Source organism: Poecilia mexicana, unplaced genomic scaffold, assembly GCF_051168715.1.
Source record: "Poecilia mexicana isolate PSO_F unplaced genomic scaffold, ASM5116871v1 scaffold_18, whole genome shotgun sequence".
NCBI classification, from domain to species: Eukaryota; Metazoa; Chordata; class Actinopteri; order Cyprinodontiformes; family Poeciliidae; genus Poecilia; species Poecilia mexicana.
The window spans coordinates 21,583,887-21,610,276 of NW_028263387.1; the positions used below are offsets into that span (position 1 = coordinate 21,583,887).

General features: G+C 39.4%; 1 protein-coding gene across 1 annotated transcript in view; it reads left to right on the forward strand.

Annotated features, from left to right (window-relative positions):
• The window catches only part of exoc6b (exocyst complex component 6B), an 87,305-nt gene extending 66,262 nt beyond the window's left edge, over positions 1-21,043 (forward strand). The window contains exons 21-22 of the mRNA XM_014996178.2: positions 15,001-15,113; positions 17,869-21,043. Of these exons, the coding sequence (XP_014851664.2) occupies positions 15,001-15,113; positions 17,869-17,995 (240 nt within the window). The 3' untranslated portion in view covers positions 17,996-21,043. The remainder of the gene's footprint in view (positions 1-15,000; positions 15,114-17,868) is intronic.
• Positions 21,044-26,390: the final 5,347 nt, after the last annotated feature.

The following is a 26,390-nucleotide window of genomic DNA, read 5'->3' on the forward strand; positions in this document are numbered from 1 at the left end:
TCCATCCTCCTTCCATCCATCCATCAGTTCACCCATCCATCAGTTTATCATCCATCCATCCATCAGTTCACCCATCCATCAGTTTATCATCCATCCATCCATCCATCAGTTCACCCATCCATCATCCATCCATCCATCCATCATTCATTCATCCATCCATCATTCATCCATCCATCCATCCATCATTCATTCTTCCATCCATCCATCCATCCATCATTCATTCTTCCATCCATCCATCCTCCATCCATCCATCCATCAGTTCACCCATCCATCATTCATTCATCCATCCATCCGTTTATCCATCCATCCGTTTATCTATCCATCCATCCATCCATCCATCCATCCGTTTATCCATCCATCCATCAGTTTATCATCCATCATTCATCCATCCATCCATCATTCATTCATCCATCCATCCATCCTCCATCCATCCATCCATCAGTTCACCCATCCATCATTCATTCACCCATCCATCATTCATTCATCCATCCATCATTCATCCATCCATCCATCCATCCATCCGTTTATCCATCCATCCATCCATCCGTTTATCCATCCATCCATCCATCCATCCATCCATCCGTTTATCCATCCATCCATCCGTTTATCCATCCATCCATCCATCCATCCATCCGTTTATCCATCCATCCATCATTCATTCATCCATCCATCATTCATCCATCCATCCATCCATCCATCCATTTATCCATCCATCCATCCGTTTTTCCATCCATTGTAGAAATAATTGCCATAAATTCATACTGATTTCTGTATTTAGAATTAAAATAGAAATCTGGGAATGTTAATCAGGTTGAAGACACTCAGAAAAAGGAAGATCAGAACTTCTTGTCAGATCAACACTGAGACTTTGCTAAAAAACTCCTAAAATAATTTGAAAAGTCGTCCTAAAGATGCAGACCTCTCTGACCAAAAGTGGAGCAGCAGTGAAGGATTAGAGGTGATGCAGAGGACAGGAAGGAAAGCTCTGCTCCTGTCGCATGTCTGAGTGGCGTTTTCACGCTGGGAGCAGAGACGTTACCGAACGAGAGGCGCATCGGCAGCAAAGTTCAGGAAGCCAGATAAACAGAGGGAGGCCGACATGATGGAAACAGAAAAAGGCGACGGATGAATGAATCCAACAGAAGATGACAGTAGGAGACTGAAAGGAAACCGCAGCCAGAACCCGAACGAGACCCGAATGTGTGAAAGCGTTGACGTAGCGGAGCAAGAAAAGCGAGGGATGGCGCGTGAAAGAGTGCAGTCAGGTGAAAGTGATACGGAGAGCCGAAGGGGGGGAAAGGCGGACGTACAGGGTGGTCCGTCCCGCTCCCCCGCCGTCTCCTCGGGAGGCTGACACTTCCCTTCATCCATGTGACCGGTCACAGGAGGGGGGGATGAATGGAGGAGTGGAGAGGAGGTGAAAAGAGCCAGAAGAAAGGCGGCGGAGGGACGGTGAGCAGCAGACGGACATCTAAATGCTCGCCTGCCGATCTACTGGGGAGGAAGGATGGGAAACGCAGCAACGCTGGAAACTTTAAAAATATTCACACCGCAATTTCTGATAAAACTTATTCATCCTTTTATCAATTCATCCACTCTTTTATTCATCCATCCCTCCAGCTTTTCATCAATACATCCACCTGTCAGTCATTCCTCTTATCCATCCTTTCATCCATCTTTCCTTTTATCCGTCCATCCAGCCTTCCTTCCTTTTAGAGATGAAACAATCGTTATTAATCGATTATTCAAATAATTGTCAACTAATTTAGTAATGGAACAATGAATCCGTTTCACCTTCTATGTTTTTCTAATGTTGTATAAAACAGACTTAAATGGTTCAATTACCTTTTAAAAAAAATCTGATTAATCGTGAGAATAATTGATTAATCGGCTACAAAACTAATCATTCCAACTTTCCAATCTTATAAGAAAAATGGATCTAAAATCACATCTGGTATATTTTTAGTCTCGTATTGTTTTGGAAATGCAATAGAAATGGATTAAATTATACATTTTTGTCCATTCTTTATAGTTTGTATCCAAAGATTATTGAGAGAAATTATCCGTCACCCAGAATTGCTGTAAAATAGGGAGAAATTAACGTTACAGCAGTTATTTTGTGAGGCCCTCTCCCTGCAGATCTTCAAACTGCCCTTCCCTGTGTCCGTGTTGCCGTCTCTTTCTTCGGCCTCAGACGGACACAACGGGGCGAACAGATAACGGCCAGCGTTCAGAAACGTTCATCAGTATCTGGATTTATGGCTGCAGGCCTGTGTGGGAGAGCCCAGCGTGTTTTTGTGTCCTCGCTCTCAACTTCCTGTCCCGTCTGTGGCCGGCCTTATCGGTGTGACAGCGGGTCAGGCCGCGGTCACGGCGCTGCGACCCGATCCGGGTCTCCGCTTCCGACCGCTGGTCAAGCAGCGGTCAGGAATGAGGTCAGCTGTTTCAGGAACGAGCCGCTTTCACAATAGGATATAAATAAACAAGACGAATAAGAAAGCGTTTGGCTCGTGGAGGATAAACAAACGGCACGCATCATCAGAGTACCTGAGTGACCGCGCTCTGACCGGGCCGGGTCATTGTTCCGCCTTATCAGCGCCGACCCCGCCGTCAGCCTCCCTGCGTCCACGCCCCTTCCTGTCAGCGGTCATCTCATGGTCGAAGCCTTCAAAGCCCCTCACCTTTTAATCTGCTTCCTGTTTCGGAGCTGCCGGGTGCTGATGAGCCAATTAGATCCTTCGCAGCCTGGAGCAACCCGGGCGTTTGAAGGGCCACTAATGTTTTACACCTGGGAATCCATCATGGCGTCTGTGGGACGTCCGTCACAAGGATGATCTTCTTTATTCACAACTAATGTCGTCTCGAGGAACTAAACCGACAAATCAAGTTTATTTCAGCACAGTTTCAGCAGCAAGGCAGCATAAACAATCAAACAATCAACAGCTGTGAAACCAATCAAGTGCCACTGTCAAAATAATCAATACTCATCAAATATTTTGGTCAATGATCCATTTTTTATGGTTCAAAAGAAACTATGAAGTGTGTTTGCTTGTTTTTATTAGTTATATTTAGTTCAATGTTTAATTTAGTTGTTCATTTTGACTTTTTGTCTAAATCACCGTTTTTATTTATTTATTTTTGCAAATGAAAATGTTTTCTCAGGTTTAGTTATTTTGTTAGTTTTAGTTAACTATAATAGAGTTGATAATTACCAGGACAATTTAGCATCCAGTAAGATTTGTTATTCTTGCTTCCAGTGTCATTGCCTTTATATTAAATATTAAACATCTCCTGTTCCGTCCGTTCGTTATCAGCAGCGACGGATGAATTCTGGTACCTGCTTACAAAGTGACGAGCTAAAAAAACAAAACGATGGAGCGCAGGAGGGGGAAAAATCCCAGAGCGCGGTGGTTCAACCAGGGGTCTCCCTTGTCAGTTAGACACTGCGCAGGCGGAGACGGACAGAGACGCAGAGAAGAGAAGGACGAGCGAAGCCTCAAAAAAAGAGTGATTGTGGAAATATTGGAGAAAGTGCAGGAGAAAAGGAGGTCAGGCGGAGGGTAACTCGGCGTTACGGAGGAGGAAGAAGGGAGCGAGACGATAAACGAGGGCGGCCCGCTGGGAGCTGCACGGTGCGCTGATAAAGCAAATAAAGACGGAATAGTCCAAAACAAACAGGCTGGAAAACAGCAGCTTTTAGCTCCATTTAGACTGAAAGTCAGCCCGGCTCCTTTAGCGGAGGTTAGATCATGTCCAGGAGTTCAGCTGCGGTTTAACTTTCACTCACTTCACTGGAAACGAGTCAGCTGGACTCTTAATTTCATCAACTCATAGTTTTCTAAATCTTCCACTTTGGGGAAACTCGAAATGAAAAGTGGAATAAAGCATGAATGTGATTCTACTTTGATTTGCTCCAAACACGTAGATGGAAAAATACGGCAGATTCGCATTTTTCCTTTTTGCAACATTTTAAAAGTTTGCTTAAAGATGCATAACTTAATTTTTATAAAAATGGTTTTTTACACAGTGATGAGACTCATAATCTGTGAAAAGATCAATCGAGGAGGAGCTGCGTTTTGTGGGCGGAGCTTGGCCCAACCAGGCGTTTTGCTGAATGGTTGTCATGGAGATTAAAGGATTTCTCAAACACACATGAAAGAGTCAAGTCAACATTATACCATTATAATGTGATGTAAAGCTAAAAAAATTTAGATTTTATATCGTACTGCCCCTTTAAATCTTTCTGCTGATGATCTGATGAGAGTTTGAAGCTGTTCAGTTGCGTTTAAGGAGCTGAAACTGAAAATATTTAATGATAAAACTTGCGTCTGTCAGGGTAGAAATCCGTTTCCATGTTTAGATTTTGCTTCTGTTTCAATGAGAAAATGGTCTCCAATCCAAAATCTCGACTACTTGGAGTGATTTACCTTCTCTACGATGCATCCATGAGAAACGTTAGTGATCTGCAGCTGACCTCTGACCTCTCTGTGAACGAGAACAGAGGCTAGCTTCCCCGCGTTCGGCTCGTACATGACGAGCCGTCGACTTCAGCTTGAGCGCTGAAGCAGCGGCGCTGTGTTGTGGTCACTGGCAGCGGCGCGCTGCTCTGCGGCGGTGGCAGACGTACAAAGATACACGCTTTTGGTTTTAATTTAGCTCTTGGCTCTGCTGTGAGAATGTAAAATTAGTTCCCTGCTGCAGAGCGATAAACATCCCAGCTTACCTCATCATAGCTCATGATGGAGCGATACGGCCCGAGCTGCAGGCTTGTAAAGACTCTTTCATCTGCAACTGCGGAAATTTCAAAAGCCATCTTCCTGAAGTGCAGCCTGGTTGGGGAAACTAGGACAGCTGGACGTGTTTGTTTAAAGTGGAGAAGGGTCCTCTCAGAGACGGAGAACCAGTAGCTGCCCCAGTGTCGCCTGATAACCTCCCAGTGTGACCGTTGACCTTCCAGCTCCGGGGTTAAGTGTGAAGTCTCTTCCTGCGGCGCGTCAGTCAATGAGGTGAGCCGTGCTGGGATGCTTCACACTGGAGGGAACGTTTAGGATTAGTGGCTCCAAAATGATCAAACCGCTGAGATTTTACCCCAAAATAAACTCAAGCTGACGTGTTTGAAAAGAAAAAAACATGAAAGTTCAGATGCTACGTTTTTAGAAATCACAAGGAATTTTAGTTTGATTTTACCCAACATCAGTTGTTTATATTACAAATTTGTCAATATTCTGCCAATGTAAAAAAAAAAAAAGTACAATTTTGGTGTTTAAATTAAATAAGAAACGCAATTAAAATCCCACATGAATAAGTTTGTTCAAGCAGTAAGTCATCAAAAAAACATGCAGCACCATCATCCTCCATCCACTTCCTGTTGTCTTCTTTGTTGTCTCCGCCAGTAGTAACATCCGGTTGTTGATTGTGTGATGAGACCAAAGGGTTTCCATAGCGGTTTATGAAATACACAAATTTCAGTAGAGGCTGAAAACTACCTCATCCTAGAGCAAAAGCTTTGTATGAAAAAAAATCTTGAGCTCTTTTGAAATTGCTGTTTCCATTAAGCTAATTTATTTTCATAATTGCAGTTTGTGCAATTTTATGATCAATGAATATGCAGGATCTGAGACACTGTTCTTAATTTTGAAAAGAAAAGATATTCTGAATGAGCATTCTTGTTTAGTCCGCTTTAATCAGACTTTAATTCGTTTGACTATAAAGTCTGGTTCATTTGGGGAGGTGTGAAATGAACTGCGGTTCGGATGTGTATGTGAACGCCAAGCAGACCGGGAGACGCTCCAAAAACAGGAGGACAACGTTATCCTTACCTTTTTCCACCAGGTGTTGTACGATACAAACTGAATGATCAACAAGTCGTATAAAACGGAGGATAAAGACAGATTTTTATGAAAAATGATTAAGTATCTTGTATCATCATTGAGGACATTAAAAAAACAAACAAATAGGATATTTTGGGCAGAAAATGTCAAGTATTTCATTATTTTAAGATTTACATTGTGAAACCTGACAGTAGAGTCACAACTGTTGGCACTGTGGCAGATTAAGAAGCTGTTATTCTTCTCTTATTCCACTTCTGAACAACATGGAGAATCACTAGACCAATAAATCAATAATCAGTTTGGAAAATCGAGCGTCTGTTTAGTGTTAGGACTTTGTCTTAAACATAGTAAAGTGGAAAAAGACCAAAGAGAAGCAAAAGATCTGCTTCTCCACGTCTTGCAGATGAGGTTAAAGATGGCCGACGGCGGCTGTTGTCTTCCTGATAAAGTTGAAAAGCACTTTTCCTTTGAGTTGAATTCCTGGATGAAGGACGGGCAGGACGCAAACCATCCGCGTGATGGACAAGCGCCAAAACTCTCCACCTTCAGCCTGGACGTCTCCTTGGCTTTTTGAACTCAGATGACAGGTGTCGGCGTGCGTGCTGATGGTGACCTCTGACCTCCGAAGTTTCAGAGATAAAGTTGAGGAGTCGGCTGATGACAGACGGGCGTTTAGGACTGGAGACGGTTGGAAGGACTTTCGCTGCTTTCGGTGAACTTTGAACTCTGCTCGACGTGAGGCGTTATGTCCAACGACTTCAGCTCGTCCTAAACGGATTTCTGTTTTTCGATACCTCCCCCTGTTACTCTGACACCCCTAAATAAGAAGGAAGCCAGTTTGTAAATAATAATAAAAACATTTCCTTACCTGTAGTTGATGGGCTCAAATGTTGAACAGCATCTTCATTTTGCCTTTAAAAATAGTTGCTCCATAAATATGGAGGGCCTATCCTGCCAAAATTCACAATGTAGAGATAAATAAAAACAATGTATTAAATAAGCACAGAATAAGAAAAATGAAAATTAATTAATAAAATAAGACAGGAAATAGAAAATTAATACTACTGAAAATTATAGATATATTTATCTTTTATATCAAGCCTTAATTCAAACAAGTTAGTAAAATTTTTGGGGATATTTAGCATATTACATAATCTTTATGTTGCCAATTTTGTCGTACATTACATTGAAACAATATGAAAATAAAGTCGTAATAATGAAACTCATTAAGAGAATAAAGTCATAATACAATAAAAAAAATAGTAAAAATGCGAGAAGTTGTACGAGAATCAATTTCTTATGAGAATAAAGTATCAATGCAAGAAAATGTTGTAAGGTGAGAAAAAGTTGTACCATAATTACGTCATATTATGACCAACATGGAATATCGCAATAAGTCACAAAAATACAAACATAAAGTCGTATGACGGTCATATTTTGAAAATGGAGTTATGAGAAAAAAGTTCACATCGTAATAATATGAGAATAAACTCATAATATTACAAGACTAGTCGTAATAATAAAAACAAGTTATGTAAGGAGAATAAAATTGTTTGACAAAAAGTCATATGACAATCAGGTCAAAATAATCCCAGAATAAACTCAAATTACCAGAATGGAGTCATAATACTTGGAGAACGAGGCAGTAATGTTAGAATCACTCCTTCACTCAAATCAAATGAGTAATGTTGAGCATCTTGTGAAGTTACAGTTTGGTTTTCGTTTCATAAATAAGGACTCATCTGTTCACACATCAGCTTCAGATTATTATCAGTTTCATGACTTTGAAGCTATTGTTTAAACAACAAAGAATCACAAACTTGACGAGTCGCTTTGTGATCTTAGGAACTATCAAAGCTTTGTTCTCAATAAAACAACTTTTTTCTGGTAGTTTTACAGCTTTCTTCTGGTAACACTATGTCTTTATGACTTTATTCCCGTAATTTAAAAAAAACAACCTCTCAGTGTTTCTGTCATAATTTCCTTTTGCCGTTTTTTGAGGAGTTTTATGGCTGAAGGGCCGACAGACTTGATGGGTGATTGATGGAGGACAGCTGCGGTCTGGAGCCAGACGGCTGAGATGGACGGCTGCCAAAATGGCTGCTGTGTTTGATAAAAGTCCCATCCACTTTCACTGCTTTTAGTGACCTCTGACCTCTCTGCATGTCAAATGTTCAGGGAGACTGACAGCTTGGAGAGGGGGGAAAACGGAGAAGTTTCCAGCATTTATTGAGTTTTCATAAAGGCGGAAGAGTTTGGATTTGCAGAGTGTAAACAAGGAAAATAAACAGCCGGAGTTAGCATCAACATCTCTGAAAAGTGAAAGGAGAGGGAGGAAAAAGCTGCTGGAGAGAGAGAGGAAGGTAAATAAAGATGGAGGGAGGACAATAGATGAGGCTGAGGAGGAGAATATGGTGATGGAGAGAAATAATAGAGGTGAAACGAGAGATGGAGGGAGAGAAAACAAGAAAAGTGAGGGCAACGCATCACTTTGTTTTTGTACTCGTCCCTCCTGGAAGAATAAGAGGAAGCAATAATCTGTGTGTGTGTGTGTGTGTGTGTGTGTGTGTGTGTGTGTGTGTGTGTGTGTGTGTGTGTGTGTGTGTGTGTGTGTGTGTGTGTGTGTGTGTGGAGCGATAGTGCAGGGGGGAGGTCACGGCGAGGTGAGAGAGGGGGAGCGAGACGGAGAGAAAAGTTCAGCTAGAGGTGAAGAAAGGGACCTGCCGGTTTCTCTGAGTGTGTGTGCTGCGGGTGAATCCAGGGTCAGGTGTGTGTGTGTGTGTGTGTGTGTGTGTGTGAGCGGGTTCGTCAGCAGGACCTGCTGGATTGCGTGTGCCTCGTTTTTTTTTTTATCTTTGGAAAAGCCCACGCAGTTTTTTTGTGTTTTTTCTTCTCTGTTTTTCAGGAGTCCTGTCTGCGTTCTCTCGTCCTCCATTTTTCTCTTCCTCTATTTTTTACCCCAAAAACCAACTTAAAATAAACTTTTCAGCAAGATATATGAGCTTGTTTCAAGTCAGTACATCTTTTTTTTTTAATCAATATTAAGGATTTACCGACCTAAAACAAGCTGCTATTTCTTGCTGAAAGTTACTTGTAAGTTAGTTTTATCTTATTTCAAGTGTAGTAGGCATTTGTACTAGTTTTACACCTAAAACTAACTTACAAGTAACTTTTTGACAAGAGTTAGGAATTTGTTTTAAGTCAATAATTCCTTAATACTGACTTTAAAGAAAGTATGAGTTCACTTATATCAAGGGAAAAATGTCATTATAAGTTGACTAGTGATTTTCTAATCAATATTGGAGAAGTATTAACTGAGAAGAAGTTCTTGTTTCTCACTGAAAATTTACTCATAAATTAGTTTTCTTATTTCACATGCATTAAGATACTTTTACTATTATTAAAATAAAAAAATAATTTCTTGTCCTTACAAGACAATGTTTCCTATATGAAATAATCTGCCAGTGGAACTTTTACTTTTTTTATATTAAGAAAGTATTGATTTAACACAAGCTCCTATATGTTGCTTCTAAGTTAGTTTTAGTCTTAATTTACATGTACTGAGATATTTACACTACAAACTAGACCAAAACACTTGGTAAAGTTGTGTTTTTCTGCTGTCTGAATTTAGGAATCCTAAACACATTTTTTTGTTTCCACAACTTTACGTTTGTAGAGACTGGGAAATATCTTGAGGATTGTTTGTGTTGAAACTGGGGCTGCAACTGTTGGTTATTTTAGTTATCGATTATTCTATCAGTCATTTTGATGATTAATTTGGACCTGCTGGATTGTGTGTGCCTCACTTTTTTTGTGAACAGAGTCTATTTTGAAACATTTTGTTATGTTTTAATTAGCCTTGTCCCTGGTATGGAACGTAGAAACCTTAAACTGCTGCTGTTACCTAGCAGGCCGTTGCTAGGTAACCGCAGAATGAGCGAGTTGCTAGGTAACCGCAGAATGAGCGAGTTGCTAGGTAACCACAGAATGAGCGAGTTGCTAGGTAACCAAAGAGCGAGTTAGAAAGTTCATCCAAGCTTCCTTGAAAGATATTATTCATCAATATTCAGACAGGTCTGGTTGAAAATGTTTGGTTTATAAAGTATTTCAAAGCAGAGCACATCGGTTTGATTGATTAATTAAAGTTAAGCCTTCAAACATAATAGGTTTATTTAACAGTAATGTCCTATCTGCGATGTGGAGAGTTTTATATTTGTAAATGAATAATTTGTATTCCTTGTAGAAAAGTGCAGTACACATTTGAACATTTTAGAATCAAACTAAGAGATTTCCTTTTTACTATGGAACATCCTTTACTATAAAAGGTGAAGAATAATATAGAAATCAGTAATACATGAACGAAAAACAAACTTCGGCTCCGTTGTTTTGTTTTTTTTCTCCGCTCTCTGCTTCACGCTGTCACGGTTGCTTGGCAACATGAGTTAGGCTGAGGTGGGGACAGTTGGTGAAGGCTAGACCTGTCCGAATCCACAGATACTTTTCTTCCGGTCTTAGTTTATTCCCAGCCTTCGAAGGGCCCGTCCTACGTAGACCGGCCCTTCGAAGGGCCCGTCCTACGTAGACCGGCCCTTCGAAGGGCCCGTCCTACGTAGACCGGCCCTTCGAAGGGCCCGTCCTACGTAGACCGGCCCTTCGAAGGGCCCGTCCTACGTAGACCGGTCCTTCGAAGGGCCCGTCCTACGTAGACCGGCCCTTCGAAGGACCGGTCTACGTAGGACGGGTCCTTCGAAGGATGCAGACCCTGAATTCAGACACAGCTTAAGTCTTTCCTTTGGATCGGAGCTCAGTGAATATTCTCTGTTAAATATTGGATATTTTATTGATATTGATCATGTGTCTGTTGAAATATGAATTGTTATTGATTTATTTTCCAGCCCTATATTTAATAGTGATAGTGAACTGTAATTGTCTTAATTTGTGTTTCTATCTTCAAAGTATGATGCTGGAAAAGTTTGAAAACTTTCCTTGAAAACGGTGGCAACGTGCTGGAATTTTACTGTGAACTTGTGTAGTTTAATAGTGATGAATGCTACACCGTGTTACCCCTTTAACTGCCTGTAAATTATTAATTTTCTCTCTCTTTGCTGTGTGTTTTCTTTCTCCTGCAGACGCGTATTAAGTTGCCTGTTTCTGTTGCATGTTTTATGGGCCATTTGTAATCTGTTAGCCTGAGCTCAGCACGCTAACAGCTCAAACACGCCACACGTTTTTAAAAAGAGATTAACCGATTTGGTGTCCCAGAGTTTAGGCAGCAGCCCATTTTCAGATAAAATGTAAATATTGTAGCTGTGCTGCCAGCTTATCGGTCTGCGGTTTGGTGTTGGTCTTCTTTCCTGGTGAGTGTTAACACGACATTTCAGGGTTGCTTCCTGTAAAGCAACAACTGCAGGAAGCCTTTTATCTGTCCTCCCTTCAGCTTGAGTAAATCTCAAAAACCATCTGTAATTGTCAGGATAAGCCGACTTATTCAGTTAGCTACGCATTAAATTTCACCATTAGATTAAAATAAAATGAATCTCAAGAGAGTTGATTTGCCAGACTATACACTGCAACAAAGATTTATTACTAAATTAAATCATCTAATCATCATAAATCAGCTAAAGATGGTTATTAGTTCTTGAGACAAACTGGGAATCACCAGTTGACCTCACACAGTTTATCTCAAGTGTTTCATGATTTAGTTTTCATCACAAACAAAGTTTTGTATTCATATGGGAGTAAACTGGGTCAGTGGCAGTCGATTTTTCTTTTGTTCTTGTTTTTTTTCTACTGAAATGTGTTGCATACATTTTACTTTATAAAAAACTCATAACCTGATATCAGGTGAGTTGTATTAATACTTCAGGATTTTTATGGATGTGAAGTATTTAAAGTTTTTGAAAGTTATTAATCGAATGCATATTAGACCGGCGAACAGGAACAGGTTCTTAAAACAGTTTGGTTGGTTTGACTCGGTGCAGTGTGAAAGAGAACCACAAAATGTAACAAATGTTGCAAATTTGGTCCCGAATCCAACCAAATCTACCAAACGACCCACTGAGTTCATCCAGCAGAATAAATGATGAATTTCTGTGTTAATTTAATGCCTTAAAATTGGACTGGATTGCACTGATTAAAATCAAATGAACAGAAACTATTAAAAAGGTTCACAGTGACAACATTGGCAACAGTAAAAACCAAGCATTGGAGCGGAGAGAGAAAAGTTGGACTGTTGGGAACCGGCCAATGTCCTCCAAAATCTGGTTGGACAAACAGCTGAGGAGACGTTTCTCAGTAAAGGACACCATTATAATGAGATAAACTGACAGTTTGCTCTTTATATTCAGCAGCAGTTGGATGATTGATATGAATTAGAAATAAATAAACACAAATGTATCCTTTTTTGTTGTGAAGCTGCATCCACACAGCCATAAAAGTCCTGCTCAGCTTCCTGTATCTGATTAACACCGATCTTTTTCCTTTTTGTGCGTTCTGCCATGTACCTGTTCCTGAGTGCACACGCAGCACGCCTGTTTGTACTTGTTTATACGAGAGGATTAGCGGGTCAAACCTCGGCCACAGCGGGGTGAACTTGAGGACAAGGAGAGGGGAACACGGCAGTGGGAGGACCGGGGAAGGAGAAGAAAACAGATAGCAGATAGTGGGAGTTGGACGAAGGTGGGAGGAAAACAAGGAGAAAGGGGAGGAAGTACAAAGAGGCATTCGTCTTCCCTGTGATGGCTGATTGAACCGAACAGAGCAAATATTCAGGAAACTTCCTGTTTTAGGGAATGGCAGCCTTGACCTCCTCACTTAGATTTACAGCGGTCATAAAAATGGAGGAAATGATTCAAGTTTACGTTTAAGAAACCTCTTAACTCAAGTGATACCGGACAATAACCTGAGTAAACAAATTGTAACGTCATTTATTAGATAAGAAAAGCTGTCAAAACTAACCTGTGGCCCAATGTGAAAAACTTACTGCACCCTGGACCATCAACAACTGGTGATCAGTGACTCTTACATCACTCATGAGACACTTCACCTACTTTTCTTTGCAACATTGATTTATTTCAGCAACATGTTTAGTGTTTTAGTTTGGTTTCTAAGGGATACTTTGCTAGTATGTTTTGAATCTACGTCCTGCAGCAACATCTTCTTTCAGAATGTTGTAGCAGGGAGCAGAATTCATGGTTCCATCAATAATGTCGTCATTCTGATCCTGATCATCACACTGCCACCACCATGTTTGACTGGTAGCTGTTAGCTTGACTCTGAAAAGTCTTTAGCTTGAACTACAGTGTTAGCTCAACTTGCCTCTTCTTTTAGAAGCTGCTAGCTCAATTCTAACTACCTGTTAGCTTGGCCTCTGGAAACCTTTAACTTGAATTTGAGTGCCTGTTAGCTCTGTTAGACTGTGAAACGCCATTTTTCTGGACTCTTAGAAACCGCGAGCTTGAATTTGATTGCCTGTTTGCTCAACTATGTGAAGCCATTAGATTGACTCTGAAAAGCCCGTAGCTTGAAGCCAAGACGCGGTTATCTTGAGTCTGTGTGCCAAGTTTAGCCATTTTCTCAACACTGAAAAGCTGTTAGCCTGTGTCTGAGTGCCTGTTAGCTTGACTTTATAGCTCGACTCTGAGAAACTGTTAGCTTGAAGTTTTCTTGAAGTTGAGTGCCTGTTAGCAAATGAAAAGCTTTTAGCGCTTCTTTTAGAAGACATTAGCTTGAGTTTGAGTGCTTGTCAGTGTGACTTTATAGCTTGATTCTGAGAAGTCGTTAGCTGGACTCTGTGAAGCTTTAGCTTGAGTTTGAGTTCCTGTTAGTTCAGCTTTGAAAAGCTGTTATCTTAACTCTGAGAAGCCGTTAATTCGAACATCTCTATGATTCCTCAAATTGAAACCACACAGAAATCTGTCCATTGTAGATAGGATACTGAATGCTTATAGTTTTCCCACATGACCCCCTTTTAAAAATAGTTCAAAAGAAATTGGTGTCATTCAAAAAGGCTAAATATGAGCTCTTCCTTTCCTCGGCAGCCTGTCATTCCACTCCTCACCCTGCCTCTCCTCCCATTTGTCGCGTTCGCTGTTCGGTGTCTGTTTCCATCTCTGCTCTTTCATTTGTGCCCTCCATCTTCCCCACATGTGGTTTTGCTCTCCATCTCTCTGTTCCACCTCCTCCTCTCTCATCCCTCGCTCACATATGGTTTCTCTCTCTGGATCTGTGTGTGTTTGGTGTTACGTGGAGTTCACTGGGGCTCCCTGCTCACACACAGACGGAGGTGGCTTACGGGTTAGCCTGCCTGTTTCTGCATGTGTGTTTTACGCAGGGTTCAGCAGGGCAGCAGCTGGTTATGCAACACTTTGAATAGTGGGTCAGTTAGACGAAGATGACACCGCTCCTCATAGCCTCTTTATTTGCTCTTTGTTTTGTTTTTAAGTGACATTTAGCTCTGAGATGTCATAAAAACAGAGCTTTTAATGGAGGTCAGGTATTTGTCATGTTGGAGCAAAAGAAACTGTCCAGCCCCAGTGTTTGTAAATCCAATGCTAATTCAGTTTGTATAGTCCCCTCTAAGTTCTTAGGAAGATTATGGCTGCTTTGTTTGCGCTTTGCTCGTTTAGCACTGAGAAAACGCAGCACAGTTAACTCATAACAGGAAGGTCAGTCAGAGACCAAGCCGTCTCTTCCTCATTCAGACGTTTTAAACAAGAGGTTGGATCAGGTTTGAATCCAAGCTTTAGTTTCTAAATGATGCTGTAAAGAATACTCACAACTAGTTTTCTGCCATTCCATCATGGAAATATACTAATAAATTATCTTTTTTATTGCTTGGAGTGAAAAACTAGCAAAGATTTTTTTTAAATGGTTAAAAGTTTAAGGAATTATTTAAAAAATCTGAATTTACTTTGTGCCTAAAAGGTTTCTCATAAAAAAACTCTTAGTTTCAATAATCTCCATAAATCTCTCCATATTTCTGATGATATTTTGCAGCTTTAAAGCTGCAGTGTGGTAACTCCCTGCTCCTGTAGCTGGTTAGCATATCGCCCTTTGCATGCGGACGTTGTTGATGTTGGTGTTAACGTTCTCAGGCTTCATCTGATCTTTGAATCTGTGAGTCATTCTCTCTAAATCTCTCTTCCTTTTTCTCAATGTTTTGGTTCAGTTACTGGACCTTTTCACCCAGTGGGACTGGTCCACTTACCTGGCTGACTACGGGAAGTCCACCTGCAAATACCTGAGAGTCAACCCACACACTGCGCTGGCCCTGCTGGAGAAGTGAGTAACGGTTTTAGCGACACTCTGGGTTTCACAGGGTTTTTACTGCAGAGGATTAGCATAGCTGCTGCTATATGTCATGCTATCAAGTTTATGAAACATTTTTACAGAAAAACTGCTAAGAAGATAAAATTTTCTGGATTTACTGATTGTCAGATGGCTAAAAAGTTCAAAACTAGTTGCTGAGCACTGCTCGTCAGCTTGGAACACCCTCATTTTTTTCTGTTAAAAATATATTATTATATTATATATATATTATATATAAGTTATTTTATTCTCAGATAAAGTCAGAAACAGAGTTAGCAATTCTCAACAACTTTAAAACTGAAATCACGAGTGAAAGGTCCAAAGAATCACTTCCTGAAGCGCAAACCTTACAGGTGGGAGAGTAATGACAGATGTGAGCCTGTTGAGGGCAATGCACTGTGATTGAATTTAGCGTTAGCAGAGCTGATGTTTATGATTAGTGTCTAGAATTAGCTTGCCCTGACCCTAAAACGTTAGTGGCTAACGTTTTAGGGTCATAGATAACATCTAAAACATTTATAGATGTTATCTATGACATCTGTAACCATGTTAATCTATAAAACCTTAAAAATTTTTTACTCCGCATTCAACCCTGCTTTACAGCGGTTTGTCTTCCACACACAGTGTGACGTCACCTCTGATCCCAATAATCAATTGGCTGAAAGGCCAAAGAAAACAAATGTATTAAATGCTGTTGATTCAGATTCAGAAATCAGACCAGAACCAGAAATCGTGGTTTTAGGGTGGAATGTGAGATCTGTCCCACGTACATGTAGAAAAACAACAAAACGATGTGGAAATGATTCCCAGCTTATCATCTTCATCTGAACTCCTGTTTCCTGTCGTTCCTTCTCCTCCTGTTCGGACAGGTTGTTTAAGCCGTGAGTATCGTTTGTACAGTTGTGTGTGTCATGTTGAGTGCAGGCATGTGACTTTGAACCCCCCCTAACCAGTTTTAATAGCGTGAGTGTGAAATCTCACCTGAGGGACTCTCTGTGTTAATGGAAAATCAGCCGATATGTTGATGATACTGAGGTTTATCTCTCCAAAAACACCGCCCCCATCGGCCTGTATCTGAACCATCGCTGACGATGCAGAGATCTGAGCTTGTGTGGCAACACTGATCTGAATCACATCCTCCCTCACACTGAGCCTGCATGAAAACAAACAGTTTTAATCAGAGCTTGTGGATTAATGGTTTGTGAAAGTTTTTACACCAATAATGTGCTCAAGAACACGAATACGTAATGAACAAACCCCAAAAGGAGATGAGGTATGACTAAACCTCCTGGAGACCCAATATGCAACTGCATATCTGTGTGTGTTTTTTTAATGCGTTTACAGTACTGTCCAAAAGTATGTCCCCTTTGCCAGGGGTGTCAAAACTTTATGTATCAATTTTAAGGAGACCTATTATGCTTCCTTGAACAGTTTACGACAGCTCTATGGGCGATACAAAACATGTTCATTACATTCTTTTGCACAAAATCATTCTTAAATTTGCAATTATACAACCATACATCATTGAAAAGCAGAAGTGGAGCCTCCTGCACAACATAATAAGAATGCAGCAAGTGGTTTCTGGATGGTAAGTCAACAACAAAACACTTGGCTTTTCCAGCAAAGTACAACGCATGCAGGGGAACAAAGCAGCTGACCAAATGTGTTGGAACTCAGCTTGGGTTGCTAGGTAACGGCTGGGCTTGGCTGAGGTTGCTAGGTAACGGTGGAATCCCTTTCAAACATGACATTACATTTGATAGATTTTTAAAAAGCTCAGTTTCCAGACACCTAAAATATTAATTTATTCCCACAAAAACTGTCTGTGTGTTTTTTAAGTGGGCTTGGGCTGCTTCTAGAATCAGCAGAAACACAAATGGAAGAATAGAATTTATACAAAAAGTGAATTTTGCATAATAGGACTCCAGAATACTCACTGGCAAAATGCTTTTTTTTTAGACTAAAATCACAAAAATCTTTTATTAAGAATTATTTTACCACCTCTACAATGAACTAGACATTAATATTTCAATTAAACAAATAAAGTAACCATTTAAATTTTATTTGTAAATCATTGATGTTCCAAAATGTCTAAATTGCTCCTTTATTAAAACACTTTACAAATTTAATTTAGGCTCGATTTAATCTATTCTCAGCAATGAAACACAGTTTAAGTAACTCGTGTGGGTAGAGTAGTTGTCTTGCGATCAGAAGGTTGTAGCTTCGATTCCAGCTTCCTCCTGCTTCATGTCAATGTGCCCCTGGGCAAGGCACTGAACCCCAAATTGCCTACCGATCGGTGTATAAATGTGTGAATGCGAATGGGTGAATGTGGCTGCAGTGTAAAGCGCTTTGAGTGGTCAAAATGACTGGAAAAGCACTATATAATTTCAGTCCGTTTATCTTCTTTTGAATTCTTGTATTTAGCCAATTTTAGTAAATTAATCACAAACAGATTTGGGTGCTGCTGCTTTTCAGGCAAAGTCACAGGAAAGATGCAAACCGTGCAGGAGAAACTATAAAACCTGCTTCTATTGTGAGAAGATTTAAATTTGTCTGCGATAATTTTCCCATCATTCGAACAAAAAGTCTTTGGGAACCTAAATGGTAAATAGTTTTTCAGAGGACTGTTGAACAGTTGTTGCAGATGCATTTTCTTACACTCCTCTAACCCCGTTTTGACCTTTCACCCCCAAAACATCTCCTGTCCTCGTTTTTCTGCCTCCAGGATGAAGGAGACGAGCAGGAAGAATGTCGTCCTCGCCCAGTTCAAGAAGGCGGACAGAGACCGACAGAAGCTCATCGACGCCGTCATCAAACAGCTACGCAACCTCATCGCGCAGCATCACGCCTAAACGGAGCCTCCTGATTGGTCAGGAGCGCCTTCCATCAGCCAAAAATCAGAACTAGCGCCGCGATTTTGGTTTTCGTTTCCATTCGATCTCCTGCTCTTTAGTTGCTAACCAAGCTGCCGTCAGTTAGCAAATCCTTGTAGAAAGCTACTGAGCCTTTATTTTGGTGGAGAAGCAGCAGATTTATGAGCCGAATCTATAGGTGCTGCTCCTGAACGTCATTCATGCTGTCAGGTTTGACTTATTCCTCCATATAGTGCCAGATGTACGGAAGCCCTGAAAGGCCAAACAAGAAAATAAAACATTTTCAAAGTCTGACCAAATTTTGGACTTCTCTCAACTTCAGAGGTCAAGACATTTTTTTTGTCAAATTGGAGGAAAAATTTTTTAAATATTTCATTCTACATGGTTTGTTGTACTTTCACGACTTTTAAGGTCAATAAAAAAAACAAAAATTTGGTCAAACTTAGTAAAAAACAATTTTCATTTGGCCTTTCAGGACTCATGGCTCATTGAGACGTAAGACGTTTCCATGGAAACGGTTCATAAGGAATCCATGAACACCATATTTAGCCTGAGACTCTTCCATTTTTCCCGACTGAATAGGTTGGTTTAAGAAGCGACTTTTATTGTCTTCCACTTCGCTCGTCTTTGTTTCCTGTAGCACAACGATGAAGCACGTTGAATGTACGTCTGAGAGATTATTCTGCCGTTTGTGATGTCATGTTAGGTTGCTGAAAACTTAGAAAAGCACTGAAATAAAGTTTAAAAAAAGCAAAGTAAATACAGAATGTTACTGCAATATTTTCTTAAAGGGATATAGTCGTATTAAATAAAAAAGACACCCACTGGTTGTTGGATCAAAATTTACAAATGGTCTAACATTCAAATGCAAACATCAGTTTAAAAAAACACAAATGGAACCAAAATGGAAACGTTTTGTGAAACTAAGTACACCTTTGGGTGTGTTTTCTTTTTAACATGACTGTAGTTTGGATTCTGCTAAGTGGGGTTGAATGAAAAGCCTTGAAACATTAGCTTAGAGGGGGGAAAAATAAACATTTAAGGAATATTTGGGTTCTGTGGCCTAAGTATGAGCAGTCACTATCTTCCCAGGCTTCAGTCTCAGTGATCCTGGATTGGAAAACAGTTCCTAGTTTATTGAATATTGGCTGATATGTGGATCTATGGAGCAGTTATAAGCAGTCAACATCTCATTTAGACTGAAGAACCATACTAATTTTGGAGATATTATAGATTTATTCAAAAGCGGAGTTCTGTGGAGCAGTCATGAACTGTCAATATCTTACCAAAGTAGAATTCGACCATTTTAAAATAAAAATGAAAAATCTTTACACTGTTGTCATTTTAGCATTAGCCAGTCATTTACATAACAGCTAAAGGTAAAAAAAAATATTAGCTTATTACCTTGTTAGGTTTTCAGTATAAATACTGGAGTTGGTTTATGGATATGGGAAACCAGATCTATGGAGCTAAAAAATAATAATTATAAAAATCTTTGTAACTGAAAATGATATAAAGCTGAAAAAAGTTCAAAACTACTGTTCAGGTTCAATTGTAAAAACTCAGTTGCAAAAGTTTGGTTTTTTAGAACGACAACAGGAAGGAAGCATAGATTTACACAAGTTGGGAAACCATCTGCAAAACACAATTAGAGCCAAAAAAATTATTTTTTATTTTATTTTATTTTTTGGGGGGGGGGGGGAACTGAAAAAAATGATCTCAAGTTGAAAAAAATGTTCAAAACTACTTTTTAGATAGCTTACCCTTTTTACAGAACATCAGTGAAACAACAAAATATAGATGTTTTGCTCCCTATGAAGCAATAATTTCTCTGTAAACACAGATGTTTCTGTTTATTGCTGCTAAATTTGGTGAATTTTGTTGTTTGGTTGCTTTGACTGATGATATTTATACAAAAGGCTCTCAAACAAACCCACTTCACAGAAAACCGCCTAATATACAACCTGTAAATACTTGAACCGGTGCCAGAACTTTACACCTCCACACAGAGAGAATGAGAGACGCAAAACTAAAGAAAATGGGGGATGTTGTCCAAACATGGCAACTTTTTCCCTCCCAATCCTTATATTGAAACTTGATCAGAACAGAAAGTGTGTTTGTTTATAAATAATTATAAATAACTGGGTCTTAAAGTGGAGCGGGGGATAATGCTCCAACCTGGCAACCACTTTACATTGTTTGTGTAGAACCATTTAACTAATGCCAAGCACACTCAGTCCTGTCTTCCATGACGCCAAGATCTCAATACTTTTACACACAGTTCACTAATTAAAGCACATCTACTTACTTTCACACTAGATTGTTTCTCAAACTAATAAGAATCTTTTTTTTCCTTCCTTTATTTCTCTTTCTTTGTTGTTGTTGAACTTGGGTGCAATATTGGAAAATGCAGCAGCGCGTTTAATGAATTAACGAACAGTGTGTGCTTTTTAAAGGGATTCAGACCTAAATGTACGTTTTTCTGTTTCGTGAAGAACATTTTGTTCCACTTTCTGTCTTGATTTTGCTGAGCGGCGTCTCATTTTGTGCGTTTCTACGAGAACTTTAGTTACATTTTGTCTTTTTTTTGGTTTGTTTTTTACTTTTCCAAAAGGGAACGGGGTGTTGAATGTGCCTTTGCTGTACGACGTTGTTCCGTCAATGAAGCAGCAATACTGTGTGTTTGGACAGTTTACTGATGGTTTACATAAAAAAAAAACATTTTCCCGCATGTCAAACTTATAACTGGTTTCACTTGTTTCTGACTAACAGCATTAGCGCATCTTGGAGGGTTTTTGGATATTTTTTGTGTTAAAACATGAGATTCAGTCCTTTTTCTGCTGGTTTTTTCAGAGTCTTCTCTCTGCAGAAGATGTTGTTACTTTCTGTTTGTTTGTGCGAAGCAAAAACTGTTGTGACATTAAATACACTGTACACTCTGATGTAGTAAACCACTAATTAATGAAAATACTAATAAATGAGATATGCCAACAGATTAAAAATGGAATAAAAGTGCAAACTGTTGAATATTTTCTTCAAGTTTTGTTTATTTGAAGATATTTTTGAAATTGATTCTAATTTCTGGCTCAACGGCTCAATTTCAAACAGAATGGAAGTAGAGCACGTAAAAGCAAATGGTCAAAGTTTTATTGCCGGAAAAAGTTTGATGCAAAACATCCAGTAGCAGACCGCTTAACTTTGCAACCAAAAATGTTTCGTAAAATAACATTTACTGGGAAAAATGTTGATTTTTTTCTACTTGAAAAAGTGATAATAAATTGCAAAAATGATTCCAGGCATGTAATTTTCAATACAGATCTCTCAAAACGAGGCGCACGGTTAAAGTTTAATTTCACTTTAGAAACCTACATAGAAACGTGTTGAAAACATCAATATCTTTGTTTTTAGCTCCTAGAAACAGTTTTTTACTGAATCACAACCTGAAGGAAATGACAGTAATGATGAGACAAAGTGAATTTCTTCTGGGAATTTATCTGAATCCAAAACTACCAAAAGCTCCAAAACGTTTCCAACAAACTGGCCTTTTTGCTCTGACCCGTTGTCGAACCACCTTTGTTCACAGTTTTCTTAAATCATTCATGTGCTAAAAATTTCTAGAAGGGATGAGTCGGCCCGTTGTCACGTCATAATCATTATGAAAGCCTGCTGACTCTTCAGATTTTAGTTCCTTCTTTAAGTTCCTTTTCCAAAGATTTGTCAGTTTTTCAGTTTTGAAATTTTAATGTGATCACAGAATCCATGTACTCTTCTCCGCCATGTTCACCCTGTTGTTGCTAACATGTCTGTTATTTCCTGTTTGTACCGAACGAGGATGTGCTCTGAAAAAAAAATAACTCACAGGAGGCAGCAAAAGGTCCAACTGACTTTTCAGGGACTGGAACCTTTGTTCTTGCACGTTTCTGGTACACCCATAAATCTGATGCACAAGTGACATCCACAAACATTGAAGCCGTTTGCAGATGGCTCTTGCATCGATTTTTGCCTCAAAAAACAACCTAATTGGACGTTGGAAAAGACTATTGTTGTATTTAAGTTGTGCTAAAAGGAGTTAGCATATTTGCTAAGTTAAACTAGCATTTTGATGCTAAACATGTTGCAGCAGCACAGACCTCCCCATGCTAACATTAGCATCAACAGTTAAGTTTTAAAGGACTAGTTCCACAGGCGGATTATCTCACTTATTACATGAAAAATATAAGTGAAAAAAAATCGAATTTCAATAATTATTGATTGAAGAATAATTATGGTAAGTTAGTTTTCTGGTACTGTGGAAGCATATTGCTGCCAAAATTCAAAATAAATTCAGGAACAATATCTTGTTAAAATGAGAAACTTTCGCATAATTATTCTGACAGATTCCTTCATCTCACCCTGTTTTTTTTTTTTTTTTTAAACCAAATTTAAAAATCCTACTTTTAGCGTTATGGCATTTATTATTTGAAAGATATTTTGGTTTTAAGAAAATATAAACTTTGTTAAAACAAAGTTTTCTTCTTTTAACATTTGTGTCATTAAAATAGGACAAGTTTCTTGTTTTGCGAGGTTTTTTATATCGCAATAAAATGAGAGTTGTCTTGTTTTTACAAGATTTGGCAGTTAAGTGCTTCCGTAAGTTTCACTTGATGAAACCAAGGAACGACGACGTGTAGAGAAATAAAAGCAGGTAAATCCAGCATGTCCCATTCTAATCCTACAGCGTTTTCCTGCTCTTCTCCTCTGATGTGAACCTTCGCTCTGCATATTTTCCAAGGTGTTCAACAGAACGACGGCGCCGCAACATGTGTGTGAGTTATCTCATTATTTATGCGCTGACAACCCGGGGGTCACAGTAATGTGGTCTGAAGCAGATCCATCAAATCTCAAAGCCATCTTCATGTTTCATCTGCTGCTCAGGAGCAAAACCCAGTTAGAGCCTTCAGAACCGAGCAGAACCAAGACGAGGCTGTGAAGGATGGGTAGCTTTTAAAGGGATAGTTTCACTTTAATATATATAACAAACCTATATAGATATAATAAACAAATTTGTACTGTTTTAAAAGATTTTTGAAAACGCATTTTAATGAGATTCACTGCAACATAAAAACAAAAGTTGAATCGACAGTCAGTGGATCCCTGATGTTGAACACAACCGCCAGTTAATTGTTGAAATTTATAAATACTTCAGACTCCCTCTAAAAACACTTTTAGTGGATCAAACACCAAATATATCTGACTGAAAACCGTGTAGGTGACCTTAAACGGGTCATTCTCAGGTAAAACTGAACATTTGATGAATATTTGCAGACATTCGCTGAACGTCAACAGAAAACTAAATGTTTGGTGGACGTTCAGTGAACATGTGCGTAGAGACTAGCCAAAGTTCACGGATTGCTTAATGTTTTGACGTTCTGTGAACATCAGTGAACCGTTTACAAAATGCTAGCGGACAATGTTCGATGAACATCAAAACAAAACACTGAATGTTCGCAGTGTGTTCTGAGAACCTCTTAGTAAAATCCATTGAATCCTGTAAAACAAGTTTAGTGGTGATTCATTTTGATGTTTGGTGAACGTCATCTGCAAACGTTCACATTGCAGACAATGTTCACCAAACATCAAAACGAAACACCATTTAATGTTCAGCGAACGACAAAGTCCAGCCGATGTTTGCTCAACGTTCACGGCGAACGTCTCCAGAAAACAAGAACAAACATTCAGCAAACATCTAGTTAAAGTCCAGTCGATGTTTACTGAATGTTTGTAGACAATGTTAGATAAACGTCAGCATAACATGTATTTATGACATTAAAGACTACTAAGGTCATGGAATGGTCAAAAACTCTCCATTGTGGTTGAAATGAAGTAATTCTGCAGAGAAATGGGCCAAAGTTCATTGACAGAGGAGTGAAAGACTTCAGTATCTAGGGGTGGGAAAGGCTTGATTGCTGTCAAGGTTGGGAAACCAATTCTTAGAAATGGGAAGGAGCGAGTTTTCCACAGATGATCGGGTTGGTTTAGGTTCTTTTAGGATATGTTTGATGACCTGAAATGAAATTGTTGTTTCACTGCATTGTAGGTGTGTTCAGAATTACAACTCTTTGAATCATAAACTAAGATTAAAGATGAAAACATTTTATCTTCTGTCTATTTTTACTTGCTGAGCCATTTTGTTGTCCTTTACTGATGCACGCTGATCTTCTGGGTCAGTCAGTTCACACCCTTCATGTGTTTCTCTCACTCCTCATATCTGTTCATCTTTATGGATTTGTCTAATCGGATCTCTTTGTTTTCATGAGACGCTTCGATTTGATTGGCCATTCGAACAGGAAGATATGAAAGCTAAATATAGAAACAGGAAGAGATGCGCGATAAACGACGACGACTTCCTGCACAAACTAGTGAACCTGGATCCTGCGTCCAAAAGGGGAAGGAGCCGGTCCGCAACCACGACAAAAACAACTCGTGTCCTGCAGAAGTATTTACACCCGCTGAACGGTTTGTCCAATTTACACATTTAAACCACAAGTTGAGCTGGTTTTAATGGGATTTTATGTGATTTTATAATGGTGAAGTGGAAGAAAATCATGAAGTACATTAAATATACCACCTGAGTCTAGACTGAACGTTTTTCACAACTTTCTACCTCAAGCTCAGTCTGTTCTCAAGATTTTCAATTGGATTTGGGTTTGGACTTTGACTAGGCCATTTTAAATAATGCTTTGAGTTAATTGACCCCATTTCTGTGTTTACCTGTCGTCCTATGAATGATGCTGCCACCGCCATGTTCCATCAACTAAATCATGTGATTTAGTTGGATTCTGGTTGGTTTCCGGTTGGATTCTGGTTGGTTTTTAGTTGGATTTTGGTTGGTTTTTAGTTGGATTTTGGTTGGTTTCCAGTTGGATTCTGGTTGGTTTTTAGTTGGATTTTGGTTGGTCTTTAGTTGGATTTTGGTTGGTTTCCAGTTGGATTCTGGTTGGTTTCCAGTTAGATTCTGGTTGGTTTCCAGTTGGATTCTGGTCGGTTTTTAGTTGGATTCTGGTTGGTTTTTAGTTGGATTTTGGTTGGTTTCCAGTTGGATTCTGGTTGGTTTTTAGTTGGATTTTGGTTGGTCTTTAGTTGGATTTTGGTTGGTTTCCAGTTGGATTTTGGTTGGTTTCCAGTTGGATTCTGGTTGGTTTTTAGTTGGATTTTGGTTGGTTTTTAGTTGGATTCTGGTTGGTTTCCAGTTGGATTCTGGTTGGTTTTTAGTTGGATTTTGGTTGGTCTTTAGTTGGATTTTGGTTGGTTTCCAGTTGGATTCTGGTCGGTTTTTAGTTGGATTCTGTTTGGTTTCCAGTTGGATTCTGGTCGGTTTTTAGTTGGATTCTGGTTGGTTTCCAGTTGGATTCTGGTTGGTTTTTAGTTGGATTTTGGTTGGTCTTTAGTTGGATTTTGGTTGGTTTCCAGTTGGATTCTGGTCGGTTTTTAGTTGGATTTTGGTTGGTTTTTAGTTGGATTCTGGTTGGTTTTTAGTTGGATTCTGGTTGGTTTCCAGTTGGATTCTGGTTGGTTTTTAGTTGGATTTTGGTTGGTCTTTAGTTGGATTTTGGTTGGTTTCCAGTTGGATTCTGGTTGGTTTCCAGTTGGATTCTGGTTGGTTTCCAGTTGGATTCTGGTTGGTTTCCAGTTGGATTCTGGTTGGTTTTTAGTTGGATTTTGGTTGGTTTTTAGTTGGATTCTGGTTGGTTTCCAGTTGGATTCTGGTCGGTTTTTAGTTGGATTCTGGTTGGTTTTTAGTTGGATTTTGGTTGGTTTTTAGTTGGATTCTGGTTGGTTTCCAGTTGGATTCTGGTCGGTTTTTAGTTGGATTCTGGTTGGTTTTTAGTTGGATTCTGGTTGGTTTCCAGGTGGATTTTGGTTGGTTTCCAGTTGGATTTTGGTTGGTTTCCAGTTGGATTCTGGTTGGTTTCCAGTTGGATTCTGGTTGGTTTCCAGTTGGATTCTGGTTGGTTTTTAGTTGGATTCTGGTTGGTTTCCAGTTGGATTCTGGTTGGTTTTTAGTTGGATTCTGGTTGGTTTTTAGTTGGATTCTGGTTGGTTTCCAGTTGGATTCTGGTTGGTTTCCAGTTGGATTCTGGTTGGTTTCCAGTTGGATTCTGGTTGGTTTTTAGTTGGATTCTGGTTGGTTTTTAGTTGGATTCTGGTTGGTTTCCAGTTGGATTCTGGTCAGTTTTTAGTTGGATTCTGGTTGGTTTCCAGTTGGATTCTGGTTGGTTTTTAGTTGGATTTTGGTTGGTTTCCAGTTGGATTCTGGTTGGTTTCCAGTTGGATTTTGGTTGGTTTCCAGTTGGATTCTGGTTGGTTTCCAGTTGGATTCTGGTTGGTTTTTAGT